General features: G+C 36.7%; 1 protein-coding gene across 23 annotated transcripts in view; it reads left to right on the top strand.

Moving 5' to 3' along the window:
- The window catches only part of ABI2 (abl interactor 2), a 165,721-nt gene that overhangs the window by 83,114 nt on the left and 55,465 nt on the right, over positions 1 to 27,142 (top strand). For 7 of the 23 annotated variants that reach the window (XM_073879762.1, XM_073879783.1, XM_073879734.1 and 4 more), the window contains 7 exons: positions 351 to 448; positions 3,442 to 3,588; positions 4,422 to 4,546; positions 5,578 to 5,760; positions 10,196 to 10,354; positions 16,658 to 16,744; positions 20,384 to 20,557. In XM_073879762.1, the coding sequence (XP_073735863.1) occupies positions 351 to 448; positions 3,442 to 3,588; positions 4,422 to 4,546; positions 5,578 to 5,760; positions 10,196 to 10,354; positions 16,658 to 16,744; positions 20,384 to 20,557 (973 nt within the window). The remainder of the gene's footprint in view (positions 1 to 350; positions 449 to 3,441; positions 3,589 to 4,421; positions 4,547 to 5,577; positions 5,761 to 10,195; positions 10,355 to 16,657; positions 16,745 to 20,383; positions 20,558 to 27,142) is intronic. The other 16 variants (XM_025892932.2, XM_073879789.1, XM_073879803.1 and 13 more) reach the window with 7 other exon arrangements.

Raw genomic sequence — 27,142 nt, 5'->3', positions numbered from 1 at the left:
TTTCTCTTTATTAAAACTAAAGTTCTTATAGTTATCCTATTGAATTTCAATTAAATATAGTATCAAATAATCTAACCAGTGATCTGTTGGTGTGATGGCCTAATGGCAAATACAGTCTTTGCATATAATTATGTTTACAATCATTTGAAAATCTCATGTTAGGAAGAGTCCTTTGAGTACAACTGTAGAATAACAGTAGAGTAGAAATTGCATATGAAATGCATGGCCTCTAATTTCTTTTTCCTCTTTAAACCTTACCCTCCTTTGTTAAATAGCATAACATTATTTCCCACAAGTGATATTTTGTTTCACTACATACAAGTTTTGATTGTTCCTCAACATTTTTTTAGGTGAGTACCCAGAATATGAAGATGGGTGGGCTGCCACGTACGACACCTCCAACTCAGAAACCCCCCAGTCCCCCCATGTCAGGGAAAGGGACACTTGGGTAAGTATGTAACTAAGTAATAATTGAAAACCATTTCATGTAGTGTTGAAAACTAAACACTACATACATTTAAACTATTTTTTAATATTTGAAACAAGAACATTTTCTCCCTAAGATTAACTTTTTTGTGTGTGTAACTTTCCCCTTTTCTGGGAAACCTCTTTATACTTTAAAAAGATTTTGTTTAAATGTTATTTTTCTAATGAATTTTAAATTTGAGGTAAAATCCTTGTCCAAGTTCATGATTTATTATAAATTGCACTCTAATTTCAGAAAATTTTTAGAGTATTTCATATTACATTTGACTATGCTTATTTACACTATTCTTGTGAAGAACACTGTGTAGATTACAAAATTCTGTATATTCTTTGTTGTTATGAGAATATCGAGCTTAATTTAGTCCAGCAGAAGTGAGCTCTGGATTTGACTTCTGGCAGAAATGGCCAATTAATGTAAAAGCATCTAACATTTTTCTTCTATAGCATCATAGTACAAAAATTTGGTTTATTGTGGCACCTGGCTGGCTCCGTCAGAAGAGCATGCAACTCTTGATCTCAGGGTTGTGAGTTCCAGCCCCACGTTGGGTGTAGAGATTACTTAAATAAAGAAATCTTAAAAAAATTTTATCATGGAGATTTGTGATCAGTCTGGACATAATATATCCCAGAAGCCAGATGACTAAAACTGTGGTCCAGCTCTGCTCCTGCTCTTTTGTCTTGCATAGTCAGCCTCTTCGCAATTCAGTTTTTTCATCTGTAAAAGGGGGTAATAATTGTCCTCTATTAACTTTTCAGAGTCATTGTACCACAAATTGGATTTTTAAAAAATGTATAAGACAAAATGCTTTGACAACCATTGGCTTTATTACATATGCTTAAAATTTTTTTAATTGGCAATGTTGTTTTTGGCCCCCTCACCAAAAAAAAAAAGAGAAAGAAAATGACAGAAAACCTAATTAATCACCATGGGTCAGGGCGGAACAAAGATGAGTTAGGATATAAAAGAGGATAGTGTTGGAAGAAGAGTTACAGTTAGGACAGTGGGAAATAAAAGAATAAAAATGAATTCCAGCCAGAAATAAGATGATTTTATTTGGGGACAACAAAACAAATTCTGCTTAGATTAGAGAGGAAATTAGTAGATCAAATAAGATTTAAACTTCAGGGTAGAATGTTGATGACATGATAGGGTGTAATTGTGCAGAGGTAAGAGTAGAGAGATCAAGAGGAAGTATTTATTTTCCTATGGAATGTCCACATTTCTATCATTTGTAGTGCCCAACAGATTTTGTTAGGTTTTAAGTCAAGATGCTTAGCAAAGTAACCCATTGTCATCTCGAGTAAAATAAAACTTTGTGTTGCTCTCAAATTTTGAAGATTTATTCATATACCAGAATTTTTTCCCTTGTGTATTAGCAAGGGTTCTGCAGGGTCATTGGAGATCAGAGTTGCTGAACACCACAAGCCAGTTGATGGTCACAACCTGACTTTTTTGCATAGCCTTTGCCTAGCCATCATATTTTGTTCTTTTGCCCCTAATTTTTTACTTTGTTTTTATCATTGCCTTCATTGTATTGTTCTCATTCAGCAAAGGGTTTTTTCTTGCATGAAACAGAATGTTTTTATTGTCTGGGAAAATTGTCTGGAAATCAGATGTTTGGAAATTAATCAGTTTCCTATCTTATGTTTTTTTTTATATTTACATTATAATTTCAGAGATGCCTAAACTTTTTAGTATTTTAAATCCAAGTTCCTGGCATTCCTTTTTCTTCTTTGGACCCAGTATCTCATTTATTGCCCTTTACTTCTTTTTAATTATTAATGTTCACATGTATTTGTGCAAGATTTTGAGGGTAGTAGAATGGACAGGGTCAGTGCAAAGTGATCTCACCCAAAATCAATGAACCATAATAACTTGAGTAGCCCAGGAGAGCAGTTTTAAAGGTACCCTGGGACTTTGCGGGGAGTGAATTACTGAGAATTTTACAAGGGAGCAACATCATTTCAGGAAAAGAAAGCTTTTTAATTTTCACATCTTGAGATCCCAATTTTTATTCTTTTAGAAACCAGAATCTTATCTGCAAAATGTCAGTTTCATGTCAATTGACTATCATGTCATAAAGAATTTAGAAACTTAGGGATGAGAGCTAATTTCATAATCACTAATGTGCCAATGTGCATCCTATTTCTGATCATATTTCCTTCCTTACTTTTCTCATTCTCTTCCTTTTAAAGGAAATTTTGAGAAGGACATATATTAATAAAATCCAGTCCTTTTTGTGCTTTACAGTTCAAAACAAATAAGGTAGAAAGACTTAAATGGTCTTTTCTTTTTCTCTCCTTTTTAAATGCTGAACTCTGAGGAGGGCAGGAGGTAAAAGAGAGCAAGGTTAAAGTTGAAGGAGGTGAAATGAGAATGGAGGGAGATGAAACTTGTGTATTTCTGTGTATGGATATAGTTCAGTTTCTGTGTATTTACTTTATGGAAAGGAAAATGACTTGTTACAGTTGCTATTGATCTTCATTGTGGGGGTTGTGGAGCCAAATTCTGGATTTATTTACCCTATCTTTGAATATCTTTGGTTAGGGAGAGAGGGGTGAGGAAGATAATTAGTGCATTCATGCAGTGCAGTTGGGAAACTTTTCACACGGTATTAAAATAATTTGAACTCATCCCCCCCATCCTACCCCCTCCCCCCAAAAAAGAGAGGACAGTCTGGGAAACACTGGCTTACTTGGTGGGAGAATCTTTGTGCTCTCAGAGGATGAGTGAACAAGATTGCATTAGTACAGGGAAATGAGGTTTGAGACTAAAGAATAGCAATAATCCTCAAAACCCCAATGGCAGAGAAGTGATACTAAAGGAAAGACTGAAATCGGTAGCTGGGTTATGTTAAAACATAAATACAAATTGTATTTCACTACTGGCAACTCTTTGAATTTGTTGTGCCGAAACTTGCTAATCACACAATACATACGCTCTTCTTTTTGTAGGCGGCACTCCCCCTATCGCACACTGGAGCCAGTGCGTCCTCCAGTGGTACCAAATGATTACGTACCTAGCCCAACCCGTAATATGGCTCCCTCGCAGCAGAGCCCTGTGAGGACAGCTTCTGTGAATCAAAGAAATCGAACTTACAGGTATTTTCTTTCCCTCAGTGCAAATGTGATGGTCATAGTACCATAATTTGTTTAGATTACTTCAGTTAAATCTCTCTCCTTTTCCAAGCAACACAAATACTGTTTCCACAGTAACACAAATATACATTTTTTAAGTTCTTTTCCTCACTCTACTCCCCCAGACCTCATCTGAATCCACCTCTCTCTCCTCATGTTCTGATGAAGCTTTGAGGTCAGGAAGTTGAAAAAAACAAACAAACAAAAAACAGACATCTTAAAATACAAACTTCTCTACAAAATTAATAGTTATAGTTGACCTGAAAAAAAGTTACGGACCAGATGTGGGAAAAAAAGTTACGGACCAGATATGGGAAATTGCAAGTTGTTTTTTGGTGGAACTTTACAGATGAAAAACTATACATAATAAAACAGTAATATGGGATGGTACATCAAGATATCATTACAAATAAAATTAATCAACCTGTTTAGGAAAACTTTTTATTATAAAACAAGTTTCTTCAGAGTGTAAAATTTTTTTTTTTGTTCAAAAAATTTTATGTTCAACACATAAAATTTTTGTGTGTTGAACCCTACTACTTACCACTTACATTTCTGAGGAATTTTTCCTTCTTTCTCCATTTCGGTTTCAAGCATCTTTTGATGCTTATTAAAATGTGGTCAGAACAAGTTTCTTGAACTCAGTATTTTTCCTGTTTTACTCAAATTAGTACATGAAGTGGAGGGTTTTTGCATTATCTTTCTTTAGCAGTACTCATTTCAGAAAGTTTGGGGAAATGCGGGTGATATCTGACTGTATATAAATAGTCCTGTTTGGGCGGCTGTCCTTTCTTCAGCAGCAGTGGGAGCAGCGGAGGAAGCCACCCGAGCAGCCGTAGCAGCAGTCGGGAGAACAGTGGAAGCGGGAGCGTGGGCGTTCCCATTGCTGTTCCTACTCCATCTCCTCCCAGTGTCTTTCCAGGTAACACATGAACAGCGCCTCGTCTTCGCTTGTCTTTTTTGAATTTGAACTCAGTTTCTGATTTAATTACAGGGGCTTTCTTCCTGATCAGGATTTTTTTTTCCCTTTAGGACTCCATAAATGTTGGGAAATCTTTATGCACTTGTCATTTTTAACCAAGCAATTTCTGAGTTTATGCTCACATACTTCTGTTATTTGGCTTTGGGTCTTTGGTGCAGTGGCTCAGTTGGTGCTTTGAGGTTTCAGGTACCTCCTGGGTGTGATTATGTTTAATTCCAGCTAGTGTTACGACATTGCATGTGTCTGGACACGGTCACTGTTAGAGTCACATTGGTAACAAAGGATTGGACAAATTTAAAGGTAGTTCTGGCAGTTAAATTTAGTGGACTTTTGGAACTTAATACTCTCTGAAATACTACCTTTTTTCCCCCAAAACATAAAAATGTGCTTGTTTAATGTGAAGACACCAAAGTTAAAATTTAGTTTTAAAAGCATGACACAGAAGACCTAGGGATAGAATTTTTAAATTTAATTTACTTATCATGATAACCAAATAGATAATATCTTTTTAAAAATCATGAAAAAGATTTGTGTTTTTCTAAATTTTTTTTTAACCTAATATGTTTTTGTCTGGAATATGTGTTTATTTTCTGACTTTTGTAATTCAAAATGGAATACTGTTTCCTAATGTATTATGTTTAGTTTTATATACTATTTACAAAATACAGTGCTAAAAATTACAATATAAAGGGAACATCTTTCTTCCAGAGTAGTGGCTTTCAGGAGAAATGGAATGCTGTTTTTAATGAATTAAAAAAATATGTACATTACCCTGAGCATTTTGATTTGCTGCAAACCAAATAATCCTTTAATATAAGCTTCATTTTTTTTATTTTTTTTTAACCATTCTCTTCTATTCTTGGGTTAGTGTTAAGCACTGAATATTTAACATTAGGTTCTCTGAGACCTTTTCTAATCCCACCTAATGGGCCTGCCTCATTAATGCTACCTCTTACTGTCTTTCCCCTCAGCCCCTGCTGGGTCTGCTGGTACTTCTCCCCTTCCTGCTACTTCTGCATCCGCCCCTGCCCCTCTTGTTCCTGCTACTGTCCCTTCCTCCACTGCCCCAGACGCTGCTGCTGGGGGGGCCCAGGCCCTTGCTGACGGCTTCACTTCTCCAACTCCCCCTGTTGTTTCTTCCACTCCCCCCACAGGTGAGTACGGCTTGTTCCTTTGGCAGGCACATCCAGTCATCTGGCTCTTTTACCTGGAGCTCTGGCTTTATGACTTTTGTTTGTGCCGTGTGTGTGTGTGTGTGTGTGTGTGTGTGTGTGTGTGTGTAAAATCTGAAGAACAATGGACTAACTTAGAAAATGGCATGTGACCAAAAAGAATTTCCTGAGGAAGGATAAAGTTCACATACATTTCTCCAGCACAGTAACACAAATATACATTTTTTTAATTGCTTGAATTTCATTTACTGGAGATTTGTGAATTTAGTGTGGAGCCATCTTCTGTACAGTTTTGAGAAGTTGTTGTTAGAAATAGTGTTGCAGATTAAGTCTTTAATAAAGAGAAAAGCCTATGGAAATAATTTTAAGGTATATTTTATAGGAAATATTTGATGTAACAGTTTGGAAGTCTCTGTAAGTCTATCAAAGCAGCTCTGGAAACACATAGACAATGGACTTTTTAAGAATTTCAGGTTTACAGGTTTACTTAAGTGTTACTTAAGGTTGACTGGTGTTTTAGTTTTTAAAACTGCATCCTAAAATCTGTCTTGATGGGGAAGGGGAAAAAGGTTCAGTTGCTACAAAATATATTTGCAAAGTTAATAGTGATGCTGATTATTAGCAAACAAATTCTTTATTATAAAAATGTATGTGTTTGGACATGTATCACCTTAGCTTGTCAAATACTTCATAGAATATATATTTAGCTCTGCTGCTATAACCAGATGTATAAATGTGTTAAAGGACACTTTTAGCTAAAATGGGTTTTGGATGTTGTTTTATGGGATAGCTTCTGTAATAGAACTTTTTAAGAAAAGCTTTCCATTGTAAACATAAATGTGGGCTATTCTTTAATCTACACACGTTTCTGTTAGGCCAGACCGTCTAGTTAAATATAGGAATCTTGTTATGCTCCAGCACCAATGAAGTAAAAAATACATCTTGAAGTTGGTTGTAGGCCCAGAAGGAACAAATCACTCCCACCCAAGAGTCAACATTTTTGTAATAAAATCATAATAGGTACTGCTTCATAGTCTGCACTGAATAAACATTTGTTATATGAGTGGATAAGTATACTTTTTCTTAACAAAAAGCAAGGTGAATGCCTTAATAACAATTTATGTCAGTATACTTTCTTTTATACTGTCTTTGAATCACCAAGTACTTTTTTCTTTTCTTCTTAAAGTATAAGTTACATACAGTAAAATTCACCCTTTTTAGCATGTACATTTGTGTCAAATGTATACAGTGATGTAACCACAACTCCAGTCAAGATGTAGAATAGTCCTATTATCTGCAAATTTCCTCTATGTTCTTTGTAGTCAGTCATTCCTTTTTACTTCTAGCCCCTGGCAACCCTTTGATCTGTTTTGTTTTGTTTTGTTTTTGTCTCTAAAGTTTTGCCTTTGTAAGAATATGTAAATAGAAGCGTATGGTATATAGCTTTTTGGGTCTGGCTTTTTGGCACCAGTGCATTTGAGATTTATTCATGTTGTTTCATGTTTCATTATTTTGCTCCCTTTTATTACTGAGTAGTGTTCCATCATTTGGATGTACCACAGTTTGTTTATCCCTTTCCCTGTTGAGGGACGTTTGGATTGTTTCTGATTTGGGGTTTTTACGAATAAAATTGCTGTAAGCATACACATGCGGACTTTGTGTGAGTGTAGGTTTTCAGTTCATTTGGGTAAACACCTAGGGAGTAGGATTGCTGGTTTGTATGGTAAATGAATGTCTAATTTTATGAGAGACCGTTGAATTGTTTTCCAAAGCAGCTGAACACGCCGCCACCGGCAGTGCGTGAGACATCCCTGCATACTTGTTAGCACTTGTATTGTCCATTTGCTTTTTTTTTTTTTTAATTTAGCCAGTCTAATAGGTATACAGTAGTTTCTTGTGTGGTTTTGATGTTCTTTTCCCTAATGACTAATGATTTAGAACATTTTTTTGTGTGCTACTTTGCCATCTGTTTATCTTCTTTGATGAAATGTCCTTTCAAATGTTTTGCTCCCCTCCACACACCTTTTGAATTGGGTTGTTTTCTTATCAAATTCCTTTATTTCTGAATGTAAGTCCTTTATCAATTATACGATTTGGAAATATTTTCTTCCATTTGTGACTTATCTTTTTATTCTCTTAATGGTATCTTTTAGAAGGGGAGTTCTTCATTTTGATTGTATCTAGTTCATTGGTTGTTTTTTTTCTTTTATGGATTGTGCTTTCAGTGTCATACTTTCAAACTTGTTACCTTACACAAGGTCACAGATTTTGTTCTGTTTTTTTTTTTTCTAGAACTTTTTAGTTTTAGATTTTATAGTTAGGTCCATGTTAATTAAACTGTAGTTTTGTTTGTTTTTTTAACCCAAAGCAAAGTAAATGCCTTATTAATTGAATGAATAGAGAGTCTTTTATGTAGTGTTTTTTAATTACTGAGGACTTATGTGAGATTTTAGACTGGATCTAACTTTATAAAATTCATAATGGTTTAATTATCAGATGCTTTTAACTTGAAGATGGTAGGTTTGTTATTAATTTGTTACAGATTGATTACTAAAATGCCAATAATGTATTTGTATCTGGTGATTCAAATGACAAAATGTACCTTTTAATTAATAATTTATTAGTTTATATATTTTTGCATTTTTTATCATTGTTACAGAGACTTGACAGATTATGTTTAAGCTTGAATGCTCCAGATTTTTTGTACAACAGAATTGATTTTTAGGTTTTGATGCTGTCATAATGTAAAATGATATAGCAGATCTTGAGTGCTTTTATAATATTTTTTATATGAGTTCATATGAACCCAAGTTTGATAAAGTTATGGAGTTACTGAAGCCCAATTTTACTCAGGTAAACCCTTTTTACGATCATGGATAAGATGAAAAATTGCCAGAAGTGTTTTTCTTTCTTTTCTCCTTTCCCCCTCCCTTTCTTCCTTCCTGCACTTTCTCCTCCTCTTTGCTCTTCCCTTTCTCTCTCCTCACCTCCTCTCTCACTTCTGCTCCCTCCCCTCTCTCTCCTCCCCTTACCTCCCCTCCTTTCTTGCCTGCTGGAGTGACCGCTCATGGGTGCTCCAGTGCTCTGTCTGATCCATCTGTAATAGTAGGCCTTCAGCTGAGTGAGGTGAAGTGTAAGTGGAGTCAAGATAAAATTTAGGAACTGGATTGCATTAGGGAATTGGATAGATTAAGAAAGAATGTCTTTAGTTAGCATTAGCTGTTGAAGTACTTGGCAAAATTGAGTGAAATTGCTAATAAATATTATAAGTTTGGAGATAGTATTACAAATAAGATATATTTTGATTCACTTTTTTTGTATCTTAACTTTTTTCTTAATTGTAAATTTCTAAGCTCTAATTTTAAGACAAAATAATCTAGCTTTGGAGATGGAGATTTTTTTGATTGAATAAAGATGTGTTTAATTTGGAATTATGTCACCTGATTGCTGAAATACTTTGCTTTGCTTTAAACTGCTTTGCCACCTTAAATTTGCTGCCATTATTATTATTATTATTTTGGATAAGACCGTGTGTCAAACATTTTTTCTTTTGCTTTCCCAAATGTTATTCTTGTTTAGTTTAGTTTTGTTTTTTTAAGGATTTATTTATTTATTTTACAGAGTGGGGGTGGCGGTGGGGAGGGGCAGAGGGAGAGAGAATCCAAGCAGGACACAGGGATTAAATTCAGGAGCCTGAAATCACCACCTGAGCTGAAACCGAAACCAAGAGTCAGGTGCTTAATCCGCTGTGCCATTCAAGTGCCCCTTTTTCTTTCTCCCTCCCTCCCTCCCTCCCTCCCTCCCTTATTTCTTTCCTTCCTTCCTTCCTTCCTTCCTTCCTTCCTTCCTTCCTTCCTTCCTTCCTTCCTTCCTCTTTTGAGAGAGAGTGCATGTGAGTTGGGGGGTGGAAGGGCAGAGGCACAGAGAATCTTAAACAGGCTCCACGTCCAGAGCCAAGTCTGACATGGCACTCGATCTCACAACCCTGAGATCATGACCTGAGCTGAAATTAAGAGTCGGATGCTTAACCTACTGAGCCACCCAGGTGACCTTTGTCTTGTTTAGTTTTCAGTGGCCATTTTTGGGGGGTAGAGGAGGAAGTAAGCCATAAATTTTAGTTGTGATGATTTTGAAACCCTATCAAATTATTAGTTTAATAAAATTGTAATTAGTAATCTATTTAGAACGTAGCTTTTCCAAACCTAATTTTATTTACTTATTTTCCTGCTTTTGCACTTTGATATGTCAGCTCACCAATAACTGTGACCTTGCATGATGTTTATCAGATAGCAATTAAATTAGCTAAACATTGTTATTTTTAATAATCTTATTAAGATTCAGGCAATGTACCTAAAGCATTTCATTGCCTGAGATAATTATCTTTTAATGACAAATTTATGCTCTGTCCCTTTTCCAGGTCATCCTGTTCAGTTCTACAGCATGAACAGACCTGCTTCTCGCCATACTCCTCCAACCATAGGGGGCTCGTTGCCCTATAGACGCCCTCCTTCCATAACGTCGCAGACAGGCCTTCAGAATCAGATGAATGGAGGACCTTTTTATAGCCAGAATCCAGGTTAGATTTTCTTTTGCATTCTGTAGAATATATCTAATTAGAAATTTCCATTACAGGGGGAAAAACCTTTAATTACAAATTACTAACACATAATAGGTGTTTAGTACTGTTTGTTGAATGAATGGAAGAATGAATACAAGGTTGCTAATACTGTATCATCCAGTTCCTTTTCTTTTAAATCAGTACATGATTTCCATATAAAGTTGTAGAACTTCATTTTTCTGAACAGAATCTTTGTGCTAGTGATTGTTTGCTTTTAAGAATAATGTTGTAGTGAACAGTATTTCCTTCTTATTTAATCAGATATCCTTGCTCTATGAATACCAAATAATGAAAATTGAGTGTTCATGAACAGAGTTTGTAAGTGGTGTAGTAAAAGAGAAATATTTTTGAAGCTGTTTGTGCTAGGCACTTATGCGATCTTACTCGATTCTCATACTAAACCCATGACGGAAAAGCTAGGGCTTGGACAGATTGGTCCAGATACTACAGTCATCTTTCTGTTGCGTCATGCATACAGAAAAAATCTGGCACATATTTAAACCATATGTAGCCTTTATTTTTGCTTCTGTCCCAGAGAGGGTAAGAGCAAATATTAGACCGTATGACTGTTGTGGACATGGTATAGCAACTTACTGTGTTTTTCTGGATTTTTGCCCAGAGGCCAGTAAGCCTGTGTATCTTTAATATTAGGGGACAACCCATTCCATCTCTGATAAGCCCTGAAACTGGTCTACTGTGGCTACTACCTTTTGGTGAAACTTTATTTCTTTGGAGTCATGCAGAAGAAATTTGATCCTCCTTCTACATAACTGCAGTTTAAAGAATGCTTTTATATATATTATCCCATTTGATTCTTATAATCATGTGATCATTTTCATCTGTATTTTGTAGGGTGAGGAACTGAGGTGACATCAGGTTAGGATTTGAACTTAGGTCATCTGCCTCTAAGTTCCATGTTCTTTCTTCATACTAGCCTCCTTACCTTCAGATTTTAAAAAATCTCTCTTTTACTCTCCTAGTCTTCTCTTTGGTGGGGGGGTGGGGGGGTGAGGAGGATTATCCACATTGTGATATAAAATGCATGAGAGCTAGACACCCTGTTAGTCTTTTATACAGTTTGATCCTGGGAATAGTGCTCAGTAGATTCACTGGTTTTCTGTGAGATGGACATCTGGCAGCACTGTTACTGTATTTGGTTGGGTTTGAAAGGGCATGATAACATAGGGATTAAAATATGGAACACCCAGCGTCTAGTGCCAAGTCATAAGAGTACAATAATTGTTTTCTAATGAGATTATTTCAGAAGCAAGTTAATGAAAGGAACACTTTGATCAGGGCTTAACTGAAACCCCTTTGGTTGTCATTGATTCTTAATAATCTAGCCAAAGAAATAGGAACACCAATTTATTATTCATCTTGTCAGCAGCAAAGAGGGTCACCAAAATAAATAGAGTTAAGCATAAGTTAACAGTTTTTAACCTTAAATATGCAGGTGAAGGCCCTTGGTGGTAAAGAAGCATGTGTGTACACACACACGTGCATACACACACACACGTACATTTACATATATAGACCTAGTTTGGTAAGTGTCCTAGTTCAGGCTGCTGTCATAACGTGCCATAGGACAGGGTGACTTATAAATAACAGAAATTTATTTCTCACAGTTCTGGAGGCTGAAAGTCAGATCAGGGTGCTAACATGGTCAAGTTCTGGGGTTCTCTTCCAGGTTGCAGACTGCTCTCTTCTCGTATCTCACATGGTGGAAAAAGAGAGGGAGTTGTCCAGGTCTCCTTTATAAGGGCACTGATTGCATTCATGAGGGGTCTACCCTCATGACCTAATTGCCTCCCAAAGACCCCACCTCCTAATACCATCACAGTAGAATTTCATGAATATGAAATTCAGGGATGCATAAATATTCAGTCCATAACATTAAAGAATCAATAATAATCAAGGTCTTTGGTAATAGATGATCCTGTATTTTACTGCTCACAATTTCTTAAAGCAAAGACTAAAAAATCTAATTCATAAAGTGAGATGTTGGTTCCAAGAAATGTGACTGTATATAGTTATATGAGCAAGGTATTTATGAACAAGAATGGTATTTTACACAGGGAAAATATCAAGCTGTAACCATTGAATGTTATTAAAAAGAAACAGTGAAAAAATAATATTGGGTTGGTGGTATTGCAGAAGAGAAGCCATTAACATATATCCTCTAAATGATAGTTAAGTTACGGCATTACCATAAATTTCCAGAAGAATACAGATGTGGGGCTTTAGCAAAGTATGAATAAAGAGCAGTAGCAAGAAGCGATTTTCAAATCCTTATATTAGGCAATCTTGAGGGTTTGTTAGAGAATGCTTATTCTTTTTTTTTTTTTTAAATGCTTACTGTAATGAGAGCAAAAAAACAGGAAAACAACTGAAAAGTGTTACATTCTTAGATGACCATGTAAACCAGATAAACCCTTTATACTGATTATTAACACAAGCTGTGTTTTTAAACTTTTGTGTTAATTTGCTACTTTTTCTTGGCATAACATCTTATGGTGATTTTTTTGCTTGAAAAGGAATAACAATGATCCAGTTCTTTTAACCCTTCTGAAACTACAGAACTGATAATTATTTGGTAACCATATTCTTTTCCATCAAAAAGCCTCCTTACTGGGGTGCCTGGGATCAATCCCCGCCTTGCCTAGGGCTCCCTGCTCAGCAGGAAGCCTGCTTCTCCCTCTCCCACTCCCCTGCTTGTTTTCCTCTCTCGCTGCCTCTCTCTCTCTGTCAAATAAATAAATAAAATCTTTAATTAAAAAAAAGCCTCCTTACTGAGTATGATTAGTTGAGTTCACTTTTAAATACTCCCTGCTGTTCGTGTTTAGGAAATATTTCACTCTTAAAATGAATTGCTTAAATCATTTCCTTCACTGCAATGTAAAATATAAGCACCTAAACTTGAATGTGCTCTCAGATGTCTATAACCTCTAAAGGTGGTGTTTTTTTTTTTAAGATATATTTATTTATTTTAGAGATGGTGGGGGAGGGGGAGAAGAAGAGAGAAACTTAAGCAGACTCAGCACCGAGTGTGGAGCTCACTATGGGGCTCTCACAACCCTGAGATCATGACTTGAGCAGAAACCAAGGGTCGGACACTTACCTGTGCCACTCAGGTGCCCCAGTGGTATCCTTTAATGGTTTTAAAAGTAGTATTTAGAATGTTTATTATGTCTGATTTTCTCAGAGTATTTATAAATCTGTAGAAATAAGCTGTAAAATTCCAGGTTATTTTTTCAAAACGCGTTGAAGTAGACATTTTAAAACAATAAGTCTCAAAGATTATGCTCCAAAGGATTTTATAAATAACCAGGAAGGTCATGTTTGGAAAGTCTGTATATTTCATCAGCAACAGGCTCATCCTCTAAGTTTGGTTTGCTTGCAGAGCCTATTACTTTATACATGTCTTCTTTTGCTGTGTGTAGAACTTGAGATCTCTCTATAAACTCTAGTTCGGTGAGGCCATCTCTTCACATTAACATCGTTAGTGTATATTGTGAACATAAAATTCCTGAATCTAAGTTTGGAGATCTTTTGGTGGTTATAGGGAAAGGGTCTTGTCACATGAAGAATCATCTTAGCTAAGTAGAGTGAAAACAAGTGTCTAATTACCTCTGCTCTTCCCTGTTCACAAGATGCCTGGGACTAGAACCAAATATTGCAGGTAATTCTTCTCATCAAAATCCTGCTTAAATCTCCTAGAATGGTTCATTTTCAGCTCAGCTGTAAGGACAATAAATCTAGTCTCAAGTAGGATGTTCTGGTTCACAGGAGTTCTGGTCAGATGAAATCTTAACATGGTCCGGAAAAAAAATCCTGTGATATCTGAGTTAATTTGGACCATCACTTTAAAATTTTGCCCTGGGGGAAAAAAGTAACATTTGGGGTAACCTTTGTAAACTGTTTGGAACTCACTTTTTTAAACATGGTCTGGCTTTGAGAAAAATCCAACTTGTTTTGTTACAAAGTAAATCTGTTTTAGAAAGATTTGTGATTGGTTTTTACCTGGGCTGTTCTTGGTGGATTTCTTAAAACCATATGGTTTCAGATTTTCACTTGCAGAACTAGAAAAAAAATAGAGAACATACTCATCTTAAAAAATAATAATACACTTGATCTACCTACAAAAAGACTGTTCTGAGTTAAGCTCCTAATCATTTTGGTTTTGCTGAGCACCAGAAGGTCATTTAAAAAAAAAATTGGATGAGAAACAGTGACCAAAGTGGGGAATTCCCTACTTTTCTGTTATAGGACAGGTTGGGACTGGTGCTAACAGAAGAGGAACATTTTCATCTTATTTGATGGGAACATACACCCAATAAAAACTTTCCTAGAATGCCAGTTGCTGTTTGCTTCTCTTTCTCTTTTATCAGCTTTGTCTCTGCTACTTCTGTGTTCATTATGTCATCTTCTTCCTCCAAGTTTAGAAACACAGGGTATTGGGAACATATCGGCAATTGTCCCAAGCCTCCGCGAGGGGGAGACACGGCATCAAAGGGTTTACTACCAAGAAGTAATGACTTTAGGGAAAAACCTAATTAAAAGGTGCGTTTAAAGAAAGTACCCATTTCTAGGGTTATTCTACGCTGCCCCTTATGTCTAGATATTCTTCAGTATTGACTAATAGCTTAACTCTTGTCTGTATATCATCTGCATTCCTTAGTTACCAAGTGGTCCTTTTTCACACTGTTACTAAGTTCTCTTCTCTTCTTTGTGCTTATGCTGCCTTGATTTTTGGGGGCCAGGTCCTGGGTTAGGCATTCTGCATGCATTAGTTTTTTGTTTTTGTTTTCTTTTTAAGTCTTGGCAACCACTCTGTAAAGCAAACCACTCTTTTTCATCACATTTATGGATTAGGTCCAAAGAAGTTATTACTAGGTGTTTAACAACAAGGAAGTGGGGAATCAGATACTTGATGCTGAGTGACTTTGAAGCCCAGTCTCTACCACTGGGTACTCTGTCACCTAAGGCACGTCCCTACTTCATACCTACCCACTTACTCTTCCAGGTTTGTATTTTCCCTCTGTGCTATTTTGTGCCGGCCATATATATAGAAACATTTCCAGTCCTGTGAACTGGTCATGCTGTCTTATACCTCTCAGCCTTTGCCCCTCACTTGGTTCTCATCTTGTCTTTCTCCATTCTTGTCTGCTTGTTCAACTCCTTTTCTTCTGGTGCCCGCTCAGAGAGTGTTTCTGCATGGCCTTCCTTACCACTAGCGCGTCCCAGTGCCCCCCAGCCCCCACCGGCGCCTCACACCATCCCCATGCCGACTCTCCCACCACAGCCCCCGCCAGCGGATTGCTACAAACATTGCGGGGTTAAGGTTATTATTTTGTTTTGTAACCCCAATTAGAATGTGGTCTCTTTGAGGGCAGTGACTCTTTTTCATCTTTTCAGTTGCATTAGTCTTAACTGTAATTTAGAGTTAATAAAGCTGTTCTCTTCTTTTATGGGAAGATGCATACTACACTTTATACCCATTCTGAAGGAAACTATAATTGTAGAATTAATCTTGGGCAATTGTTTGGCATGTACCTCATTTATTTATTTACATACATTAAACATTTGTTGTAGGCTGACTAGTGCTAGGCACTGTACCAGGTGTTTGGGATAGAAGGAAAGACACCCTGGGGAGGAGAGAATGATTTGAATGAGTTCAGTGTTTTTTTGGTATGAATTGGGATTATGAAAAATTGTAATGACACAGACCTAACTCTCAGAATGGTTTTGATGCTGGCCTCCTAGCAGAGTGCTTGCCACTTACTAGAAAGTCAGTAAATATTTAATGAATGAAGAACCAATTAATTTGCCTGTTAATGAAGTAATGAAAAGTATAAATTTAGGATGTTGGGATGCAATTTTTTTTTCTGGTATTGATGAACATTTAAACTTGTAACCTTTAAAATCCTGAAGACCAAATTATTTGTAATAATCTGCAGAAATTTTTTGAGAAGACATGTTGTTAGTGATATGACAAGATCAGTTTGCCGTTACATGTTAGAATAGATCTGTATATAATAAATGCTTCCTGTTACAATTTTTAGAACTTTCTTTAAACTCCCCTCAATACTTTGTTTTTTGTGTTAATGTATTATCCCTCAAAAGAGGATCTTTAAGATAGCTTATAAAATATTTGTACATAGTGGTTTCCCTCCTTATTATGTTCATTTTATTGTATTAGCCTTTCCTTTTAATGTAACTCGCCCTTACCCCTTATCCTCCACACCTTTTTTGTTTTTGCAGTATCTCTTGCTCCTCCTCCTCCCTCCATTCTACAGGTAACTCCTCAGTTACCTTTAATGGGATTTGTGGCCAGAGTCCAAGAAAATAGTAAGTTTATGTCTTCTTTATGCTGTAGATCAGATTATAGGCATAAAATGTCATTTATATATGATTGGCTGAATAGTAATTCATTCGCTCATGCTTCACATATTTGCATATTATGAACAAGTCACTGGGTGAGCAGCTAGTGTGAATGATAAAATAATTAAGATGAAGTCCTCTGCTTTCAGGTAACTTAAAATCTGGTAGTGAAGATAAGACAAAAGTAAAATAAAGCACATGTAAGAAAAGAAAGACCACATCTAACCAAGGAGATGCTACTTAGTCACCACATATCCCATCTTTTTCTCGGGGTTGCTCAAACAAGTAGTAGCCGTTTCCCATCACTGGAGTTGTAGGGTATTGTGGCCGGCTTGAACATCTTCCTCCAGTCTTGTGATTCCAGGTATAAAGATGGCCATGCCGTGGTAGGACTCAGGGGACCAAATTGCCAGTCTGTCTCCCAAAAGGCCTCGAAGATTGGCGATGAATTTACATTGGCCTGTGGTCTGGGGTCGAGACATGCAGGATTAGATAACTAATTTTATTGACCCATTCAGTAATCTCCTAGGGAAGCATTAAGGAAGCTCAGGAGCCTGATACCTACAAAGCAGGAGGCCTGTATCACATTCAGGGAGGAATTGCTGCTACACACACCCGGGAACATAGTCCGTAAGATAGACAAATTCTCTTTTTATGAGTGGTCTATACAAGGAGCCCACATCACAATCATCAGGTTGCATGATGGGCATGGAATCTGAACCAGGGGAATTACATTAATGAAAGTTTTAATGCCATCAGTATGAAGAAGCCCAATGTATGCATCTCGTAACAGGGATGGCCTGACCAGAGGGGTAGAAATGTTTGCACTCTGTTGCTTAGGACTCCTGCTTCTTCGATGGGCATTGCTGGTACTAGAATGTGAGCTCTTATGAGAACAGGAATTTTTGGTTGTTCTGTTGGCTGGTTGTTTCCCCAGCACTTAGAGAAGCATCTGACACAGAGCAGACACTTTAGTCCCTGGATTTTGTTTTTTTGTGTTTGTTTTTTTGTGCTTCTATAGCTAACCAAATGCCTCCTTTTTATGGACACATTTCTTTGTTGTATTTTAACTGGTTATAATCCAGTCTTACTTGCCTAAGGGCTCAGTGTCTCTTTCAGGTGCCTTTGCATCTCTGTTTGCTAGCTTCTGAAAATAGTTTAACTTTTGCTTATTGGAAGGTAAACCATGAGCATGAGCACCTCCAATATTTAGCAGTGTGATTGCCTTTTGGGATAGTCTTTTCTTTCTTTCCATAGTCATATATATATATATATATATTTCTCACCTACAAAATGTATAAAAATAAGAAAACTTTGTGTATGAGGTGAGCTGTGGCTTATTTTCCAGACACAGCAGACTTCTGCATTCAAATGAATGTTGTTCTCTTCAAAACATTCACCTTGAAAAGATATAGACTTGTCTTTTAGAATTATCTTCATAGTTTTCAGGTATACTATTTTGAAGATACTCTGGTAGCAGATAGTCTGTAATAAGATCGATGTTTGGAAACAGTTTGGAATCATTTGGAACCAGGTATACTGGGCTGAGTAGTGCAGCTATGATTCTATTATTCTTCTTATAATCCTTCTATGGCTCCCCATTGCTCTTTGGATAGAATTCAAACTATTGGAAGGCCCTTCCTGCTTAGTCCTCTTCAGCTTCCTCATGCCTCTTTCTACTGAACTCTGGCCCGTTCTTTGAAGGGTTCCTACTTTCTTACCTTTGTATTTTTTTTTCCTTTACATCTGACATGAAATATCTACCCTCACTCCATCCTACCCTCTGGCCATTAACTCTTACTTATTCTTCAGGTTCAGGAAACCTTTCCTGACCTACATAAGAGTTTTGGTCTGTTGCTGTGTTTTCCATAGTGACTTAAAGCACTTACTGCACGTAATTACTAGTGAAAATTTGGTTGTCCATGTCTCTGTGATTTTTGCCTATTGCTCTGTCCCAGTGTTGAGCATAGTAGCTAACCATAGTAGGCTCTCAGTTGATGTTTGTTAAACGAATAATCGTGAATCACGACTTTAAAGTTACTGATCTCGTCCCATAATAGTGTATCTCTTAAGATAACAGGCACTGAAGTTCAAATTCCTGCTCTTCCACTTACTTAGTGTAGGACTACTTAATCTTGGAAAGCCAGTTTCCACATCCATAAAACGAGGATTAAAAACACACCTCACAAGGTAAAGATTAAATGAAATTATCAGAAAGTGCTAGCTGAGTAATTGGAATATTTTAAGTAAAAAATGGTAGCTTATGTCCATCTCATTAAACTAACTCTGAGGTGTTCTAAGAAATGGTAAAAATAAGCAATGGCAGAATCTTTGAGTAATTTTGTAGTGTAATTTCTCAAGGTGATTGTTTTGAAAGACAGTGTTCCTTTGGATCTTTGTTTTTATGTAATTGTTTAGTCAATCTCTTTACCTTATAAGTGCAAATAGGTTATATTGTTGATTCTTATCCCAACCATATGTAATTTGTCATAAAATATATGCTAAATCACCTATCTATAGTTTTTATTTAAAAAACCCATTAGGAGTAAAAGAATCCCTTTTAATGGGTAAAGTTTTGAAGTGCGTCAAGCAGAGAGGTTGGGAGGTAGACTGGCAGCAGGTGGAAAAATACTGGGATAGGACAGAATGTGATACTGGTGTGGCCAGTCCTCCCCAGACACCAGCAGTCTTCTCAGATTCATCAGTAGGCTTAGATGACAGATAGAAAATAAACAGGATTGCTCAGGGGATTTCACAGAAACAGTACTGGTACCTCATAAATAAGAATTAATAAATAAAATTGGGCAGCTGATAAATGCAGCTTTACCCAGTTTATTTTGTTGAGCTGTGCTCAGTTATATACCAAGCATTTTGAAAGCTTTGAGTTGCCTGAGTTTGGAGATAATCTTTTAGATGTTACTATATGCTGATACTTGAGCTGTGGGAGCAGATCTCCACAAGGAGAGATTTTTAAGTCACTCTTGGATATTTAGCTTGAGGAAATTCTGGATCATAAATCAGTCTGAATTAGTTGAAATTCTCTTTCTCTATAAAAAACAGCAAACACAAACATCTTCATGGATGAAGTTACCCAAAGTCTTGTGATTTCCATTCCACTAATTTGGTAAAATGCTATTTTAAAAAAAGTTCATTGAAAGGAATGTAGATTGCTAATATTTGACTATACACAAGCGCATTCTAATTTATTATAAATTAAATATGCTTGTACATGTCCAAATTATTAATATTTCTGATAACCACTGCTCCTTGGATATAATATAAAACGAAACTATATTGTACTTATCTCTTTCTTTGAAAAAGAGGATTCTGTATTAGCATAAACAGGTTCCAAGAGGCTCATTTAATAATTACTGTTTTGGCTAAGCTTTATTCAACACCCATCAGTCCTCACCCAAAGGGAGGAGAAAGTCATGCTTCGAGATTTGAAACATTATAGTTGGTGGGGAGCCTTCTCTTGCCCACTCATTTTTTGAAAGGTCATTATTTTCAAGTCTAGATTTATATTCCGTGTATATAGAAGCTTGGATAGGAAATAGTGAACTTTGCATAACGTGTAGTTTTGTTATCAGCTTGGTACATTCTCAGTTTCAGATACACCACCTCCACCACCACCTGTGGAAGAACCAGTCTTTGATGAGTCCCCCCCGCCTCCTCCTCCCCCAGAAGATTATGAAGAGGAGGAAGCAGCTGTGGTTGAATATAGTGATCCTTATGCTGAAGAGGACCCACCGTGGGCTCCAAGATCTTACTTGGAAAAGGGTAAGTTTCAGAGGGATATCTAGAGGGATGGGAAGACACCTCTACATAGAAATGGAATTTACTGGTACTGAAGAGAACCTTACTTATTTTTTTTTACTGATAGGTAAAGTTTTGCTTGCACAACCTATGCAACATCTTATTAGTTTACAAGGTTCGTGATTTTTGAAAGTCACACTAGTAAAATTCTGTGACTATCTGATTTTATACTGATGGTTATTTATTGTTCCTACTGAACATGCTTTTTTATGAGTGGTTTCTGTAAGACAAAAATTTTAAAAATTGGGTTTTTCTGGAATGCCTCAGGAAGAGGATGATTTTTCCAAATTATTAGTTATTTTTGTGGTATCTTCTAGTAGATATTTTAGGCCAAGCATCTGCATATGAAACTTTCTTCTAAACAAAAACGGTTTCTCAGTTTCTTTGCAAAGTAGTACTGGGCATTTTTTTAAGTGAAAAATTTCTCTGAATGAAACTTTTCTGACACACTTTTGGGACACAGGCTTCCAAATCTCACCAAGACTAGCTCAGAAAAAAATGTATCCTATTTTGAAATTTTCTATTAAGGAAATCAAAGCCACTAACTCACTGGTTTTAAAAATTAACCACATTAGAATCACCAGGGGAGCTTACCCTAACAAATAGTGGACTTCCACTTTTGGCCAAGGTAAAGCAGATTGGATTTACCTTTCCTCCTAAAGCAGGAACGAATTCAGAAAAAAATATAAAAAATAATGATTTTCAGACATTGGACAACAGGCAGTGGTAGACTATGACCCCATGATGGAGAAGGAAGTCAAACAAGGTAAACCTTTGATTGTCCTAGCTTGCTAACTAGGGGAAATTTCTGGACTACAGTACAAGGACGTGGAACCCAAACAGAGCCTGGAGATCTCACTGCATAGACAAGGTAGAGATCAGAGTCTTGGGAGGCCACAGAGAAGAAGTAGTTACACAAAGAGGACAGAGCTCTGGAGATCTGCAGAAGGGTCTCTGTAAGTCTTTGATTAAATACTCATCTGTGCATGTGTGTGAAGAAACTACCTGAGATTGGAAAAGAACAACCAGAAAAGTTTACAAAAAAATTATTGGAAATAACAAGTCTGAGAATAGTTCATGCTCCTGAACCAGCCAGAATAGAAAGACCTTGCAATATACAAGGCACAGAGAAGAGGCCTCAAAACTGTGTCCCCTTAGTGATGGGGCCAAATTAGCCCTACACCAAAGGTTGCTCTGGACTTCCCTAATAAATGCTTAAATGCAAACCTTGAAAGCATCCAAATGATTTCAAATAACTTAACTGATCTCCAGAACAAAATCCAACATTGTTCAAAAAAGTAAAAAAAATCCAGGGCACCAAAAAGTGAGATCCACAGTGTCTAGCATCCAATCAAAAATTCCAAGGCATGTAAAAAAGCAGGAAAATATAACTCATAACTAAAAAAAGTCAGTCAGTAGAAACAGAGCTAGAAATGACTGAGATGGTGGAATTACCAGACAAGGCTGTTATATATTACAAATGCCCATGTGTCCAAGAAAGTAAAAGAAAACAAAAAAACAAGAGAGAAGCAGAGTATCTTTAAAAAAAAAGAGAGAGAAACCCATATAGAATTTCTAGAGATGAAAAATAACAGTATATAAAGTGACACTTCAGAAGAAAAGATCAGCAACTTGGACGATATGACAATAAAAACTATCCAAAATGAGAATGGAGAAAACCCAAAAAACAGCAACAGATATGTGGGACAATATCAAATAGTTCATTTGCAGAAGATACGATCTGTTGGGTTTTTTTTTAAGATTTTTTTTTTATTTGAGAGAGCGAGAGAGCACAAGCAGGGGGAGCAGCAAGGGGGGGAGGGAAGCAAACTCTCCTGCTGAGCAAGGGAGCCTGATGCCAGGCTCCCAGGACCCTGAGATCATGACCTGAGCCGAAGGCATACACTTTACTGACTGAGCCGCCTAGGTGCCCCAGAAGATAACGATCTTATATGTAGAAAATCCTACAAGGAATCCAGAGAGAAGCTGGTAGAACTAAAAGCAAGTTTAGCAAGATTGTAGGCTACAAAGTCAATGTGCAAAATTCGTTGGATTTTATTTATTTTTTAATTTTTTTAAAAGATTGTATTTGAGAGAGATAGTGACAGAGTTAGAGCATGAGGGGGCAGAGGGAGAGGGAGAAGCAGGCTCCCCACTGAGCAGGGAGCCCGATGCGGGGCATGATCCCAGGATCCCGGGATCATGACCTGAGCCGAAGGCAGACGCTTAACCAACTGAGCCACCCAGGTGCCCCAAATTATACGAGCAACAAACATTTGGCGTTTGAAATTTACAAGACTATACCTTCTGTAGTAACATCGAAAATATGAAATACTTCAGGATAAATTTAATAAAATATATGTAAGACCTATATGATGAAAACTAAAACATTAAGAGAAATTAATAAAGGCCTTATTAAATCAGGAGATATATTATGCTCTTTGATTATTGTTCAATAATTGGGTTTTCCCCAAATTGATCTGTAAATTGAATGCAATTTCAGTAAAAATCCCAGGAGCCATTCTTATAGAAATTGACAAGGGGATTCTAATAGTTATATGGAAATGCAAAAGATCTTGTAGAATCAAAACAGTTTTTTTTAAAAAAAAGACTAATGTTGGATTTAAACTAAGGCTATAGTATTCGGGACAGTGTGGTGTTGATAGAAGTACAGAAATATAAATCAATAGAATACAGAATCTAGAAAAAGATCCATATACATTGTTTAACAAAGGCTGTCAAGGTAATTCAATGGGGGATGGGTAGTGTTTTCAACAAATGTGCTATAACAATTGGATAGCCATCATTTGGGGAGCTTATATTAACAAATAGTGGTCTTCCATTTCTGGCCAAGGTAGAGCAACAGTCATCAGATTTATTCTACCTAAAACCGTTAGGAGTGAGTCCACAAAAATTTGTGTGGTGAAGTAAAGGTAAAAAATTCATGTTCATGTACTTTCTTACCCTTATTTTACCATACACAAAAATTAACTTGAAAGGTATTTTTTTTTCAAAGATTTTATTTATTTATTTGACAGAGACACAGTGAAAGAGGGAACACAAGCAGGGGGAGTGGGGGAGGGAGAAGTAGGCTTCCCGCTGAGCAGGGAGCCCTATGCGGGGCTCGATCCCAGGACCCTGGGATCATGACCTGAGCCGAAGGCAGACGCTTAACGACTGAGCCACCCAGGCGCCCCTAGAAATGTATTTTAGACCTAATGTACAACCTAAACTGTACAACTTCTGGAGAAAAATATAGGAGAAAATCTTTATGTTTTGGGATTAGGAAAAAAATTATAGAGAGCACATAAAAAATTGATAGATTGAATTTCATTAAACTTTTCTTCTTCAAAGATGCTGTAAAGAAAATAAGGCAAGCCTAGACCGGGAAGGATTTTTGCAAAATAACTCAGTAAGGAGGCAAACAGCTTGTAGAAAAAAAAAATTTGACCACACTTCACCAGTTAGCTGCATGAATTGCAGATAAGCACATGAGAAGATGCTTAACATTATTAGTCATTATGGAAATGCAGATTAAAGCCACTGTGAACCAAACTAAATCCTACTACACACCCTCTAGAATGACTCTAGTTAGAAACCCTGACAATACCAAGTGTTGGAGGAAGTGTGGTGAAACTGGAACTCTTAGGCTTTGCTGGTGAGAGTGCAGCATGTTTCAGCTACTTTGACAAATAGCTGTCTGTTTTCTTATGAAATTAGACATACTTGCCCACCTGATCTGGCAATCCCTTCCTACGTATTTACTTAAGAGGAATGAAGATCTATGTTCATGCGAAGACTTGAACTCAAACCTTCATAGCTGCTTTATTCATAATAGCTAAAACCTGGAAACAACTCAAGTGTCTTTCAGCTAGTGAATGGATAAACTAGTTGTGGGATATCCATCCATTCAATGGAATACTGTTCAGCAAAGAAAAGGAACAAACTTATTGATACAAGCAACAGTATTGGATGGATTTCAAGCATTATTCTTAATGAAAGAATCTAGACACTAAAGACTCATACTTCATGATTCCATTTAAATGAAATCTAGAAGATCAGTGGTTTCCAGGGACCAATACTGGTGGGTGAGGAAATTTACGTAGGGGCAAAAGGAAACTTCGGAGTGGTGGGCATGTTCTGTATGATGATTGTGGTGGTGGTGGTGATGTACTTGTCATGTATACAGTGCATACATTTGACAAAACTCATTGAACTCTACACGTAAGTGGTTGTATTTTGTGTCTAAATTACACCTTAATAAAGCTCTTTTTAAGAGAAAAAGCCCAAAGTCCTACAGTAGTAGGGTATGGCTTTGGGCATTGACATGTTTTACAAACTCCCTATCTTTACAAACTCGTAGATAAAGTGATGACAGTTTTCAGCTCTGAAAAACCAGCTCAGTTATTCCTTAAAAGAAGGGCACAATGGAAGAGAAAGGTTTGCTTTCTAAAAATGTACTCTTCAGTGAGTATGTTAAAAATCTGGGGAAATTTATAAGAGAGGAATGTGAGTTGCTTTCAGTCCAAGTAACTCCTTAGAGTTTAAAAGAATATGCCTGAATTGTTCTCTAAGATGTTTTTCAAAGTTTGATTTACCTGTTAAGTTCAGAATTTTAACATGAAAATCAAGTAAGCTCTTACTCTTTCTGGCAAAACAAAAAGAACCAACCATGCTTTGCTTATGGTTGCTTTTTTGTTTGAATGTGCATCAAATGTTAAGGCTGCTGCCTAATGACTCATTTTGTTAGCTTAGACTGTAGGGCCTGCCTGCATTCTAGAGTCACCGAGGCAGCATTTAATATGTCTGCACCTCCAGACCTAAGAAACCAGAATCCATGGGCATGCATCTCAGGCATCAGAATTTTTTAAGGTTCTTCCGATAATTCCAAGGTTGCGGTAATTCCAAGGTTGAGAACCACTGCCATAGGAGGTTTATCTTAACCTTTGATTACTGCTATACTAGCCAGATGGAGATAATGTGTATACGTGAGGATCTTGATTTAACTTGGGTAAAGAACAGATGTTTTTATGTATTTATTATGTGCTTAGCATAATGCTAAAGTTACTACGTATGTAAGGCAATTAGTCTCCCCATTTTGCAAACTAGGAAATTGAGGTTCAAAAACAATTTATATAACAGAAAATGTTAGTGTTACAAAAAAGATAGTATATCATAATAGTTACTAATGATAATAAAAGAAGCTAACATTTATATAATGTTTACTTATCATAAACAAGGCCCCTGGGCTATATCTTGTATGTGCATTGCTTCATTTAATATAACAGTGTTCTGTTGTTTTGAGGTATTAGCACTATTGTAATTCCCATTATACAGTTGAGTAAAAAGAAGCTTAACAAAGTTAAGTATGTTCTATAAACTTACAAGTGCTAGAGCTGAGATTTGAACTAGGTGATATAACCCTAGAGCCCATATTCATTTTTTTTTTTTCCCTTAGAGCCCACATTCTTAACCACTGTCCTCAGCTTGATCTCAGACCTGGAATTGAGTCTTACCTGTACTTTTTATTAGCGTTAAATTCTTCCTGGCAAAGTTCAACTTGTCAGTGCCCATTTTATGTCCCTTCCTTCTGTCAAGCCATCTGTTCTTGTGTTCTTCCAGCTCAATGATGTAACTTCTTGGTAGAAGTATAAACCATGTATGGTAACTCATCAGACAACATTTCTGTCTTCACAAGACTATGACAGTCCCTTGTCTTGTTTCACCTTTTATCTCTAAAAATCAGCATAAGATGCTCCATTAATGATTGTCAAAAAGTGAATAGGGCCATTAATTCTACCTGGGGATTCCAGAAAGCTGGTCAGAGGACATGGCATTTGTGGTGTGTCTTGAATGATGAGTAGGAGTTTCTCAGGCAAAGAAGAAAGATAAGAAGGGCTGTCCAGAAGGATTCACTCAGAATCCTCTGAGTGAAAGGGCATGGTGGTTTGGGATATGGTGAGTAGTGTCACATGTAACATGGTGGGTTGTAGGGAGAGGGTGGGGTATGAAGGGAAGTGAGTTGTAATTAGTAGTGGGAAGCCTTGAATACCAGCCTGAGGTGTTTGCATTTTTTTTTTCTTTTTAAAAAATCTAATGGTAGAGGGAAATTGCGGAATATTTTTAAGCAGGTTTATAAGTTCCCATGAACTTATATTTTAACTTTTTTTTTTTTTTTTAAGATAACCTGGTAATAGTGGTAATACATTAGGCAGTAAGAAAAATAGGAATAGGGAAGACCAGGCTGGATACCTTTCTAAGCAAGAGATGAGGGCCTCAAGTGAGGCCATGGTGCTGAAAACCTTGTTCACATAAATAAGCAGATACAAATGGAAGTATTTTTCATGTGGCATGCCACTCAATTTTTTTTAACTCCTTTAGAGTTATCTGCCAAAAATCAAATAATGTTCTGCCTTGAAAAATTATGTTTGATCATGTGTCAGCTGGTAACTCCAGTATAGTATTTCTTAAATTTTGTTAAAAGCAAAGGAACTTTGCAAACAGGTTGGGTTGATCAGTGGAGTAATTCTTCTTAATACCACACCAGTA

This window comes from Callorhinus ursinus, unplaced genomic scaffold, assembly GCF_003265705.2.
Source record: "Callorhinus ursinus isolate GAN/ISIS: 27379988/994484 unplaced genomic scaffold, GSC_fseal_2.0 scaffold2, whole genome shotgun sequence".
In the NCBI taxonomy this organism is placed as follows: domain Eukaryota; kingdom Metazoa; phylum Chordata; class Mammalia; order Carnivora; family Otariidae; genus Callorhinus; species Callorhinus ursinus.
Note: the sequence above shows the minus strand (reverse complement) of the source record. Positions and strands in the feature narration are given on the sequence as shown.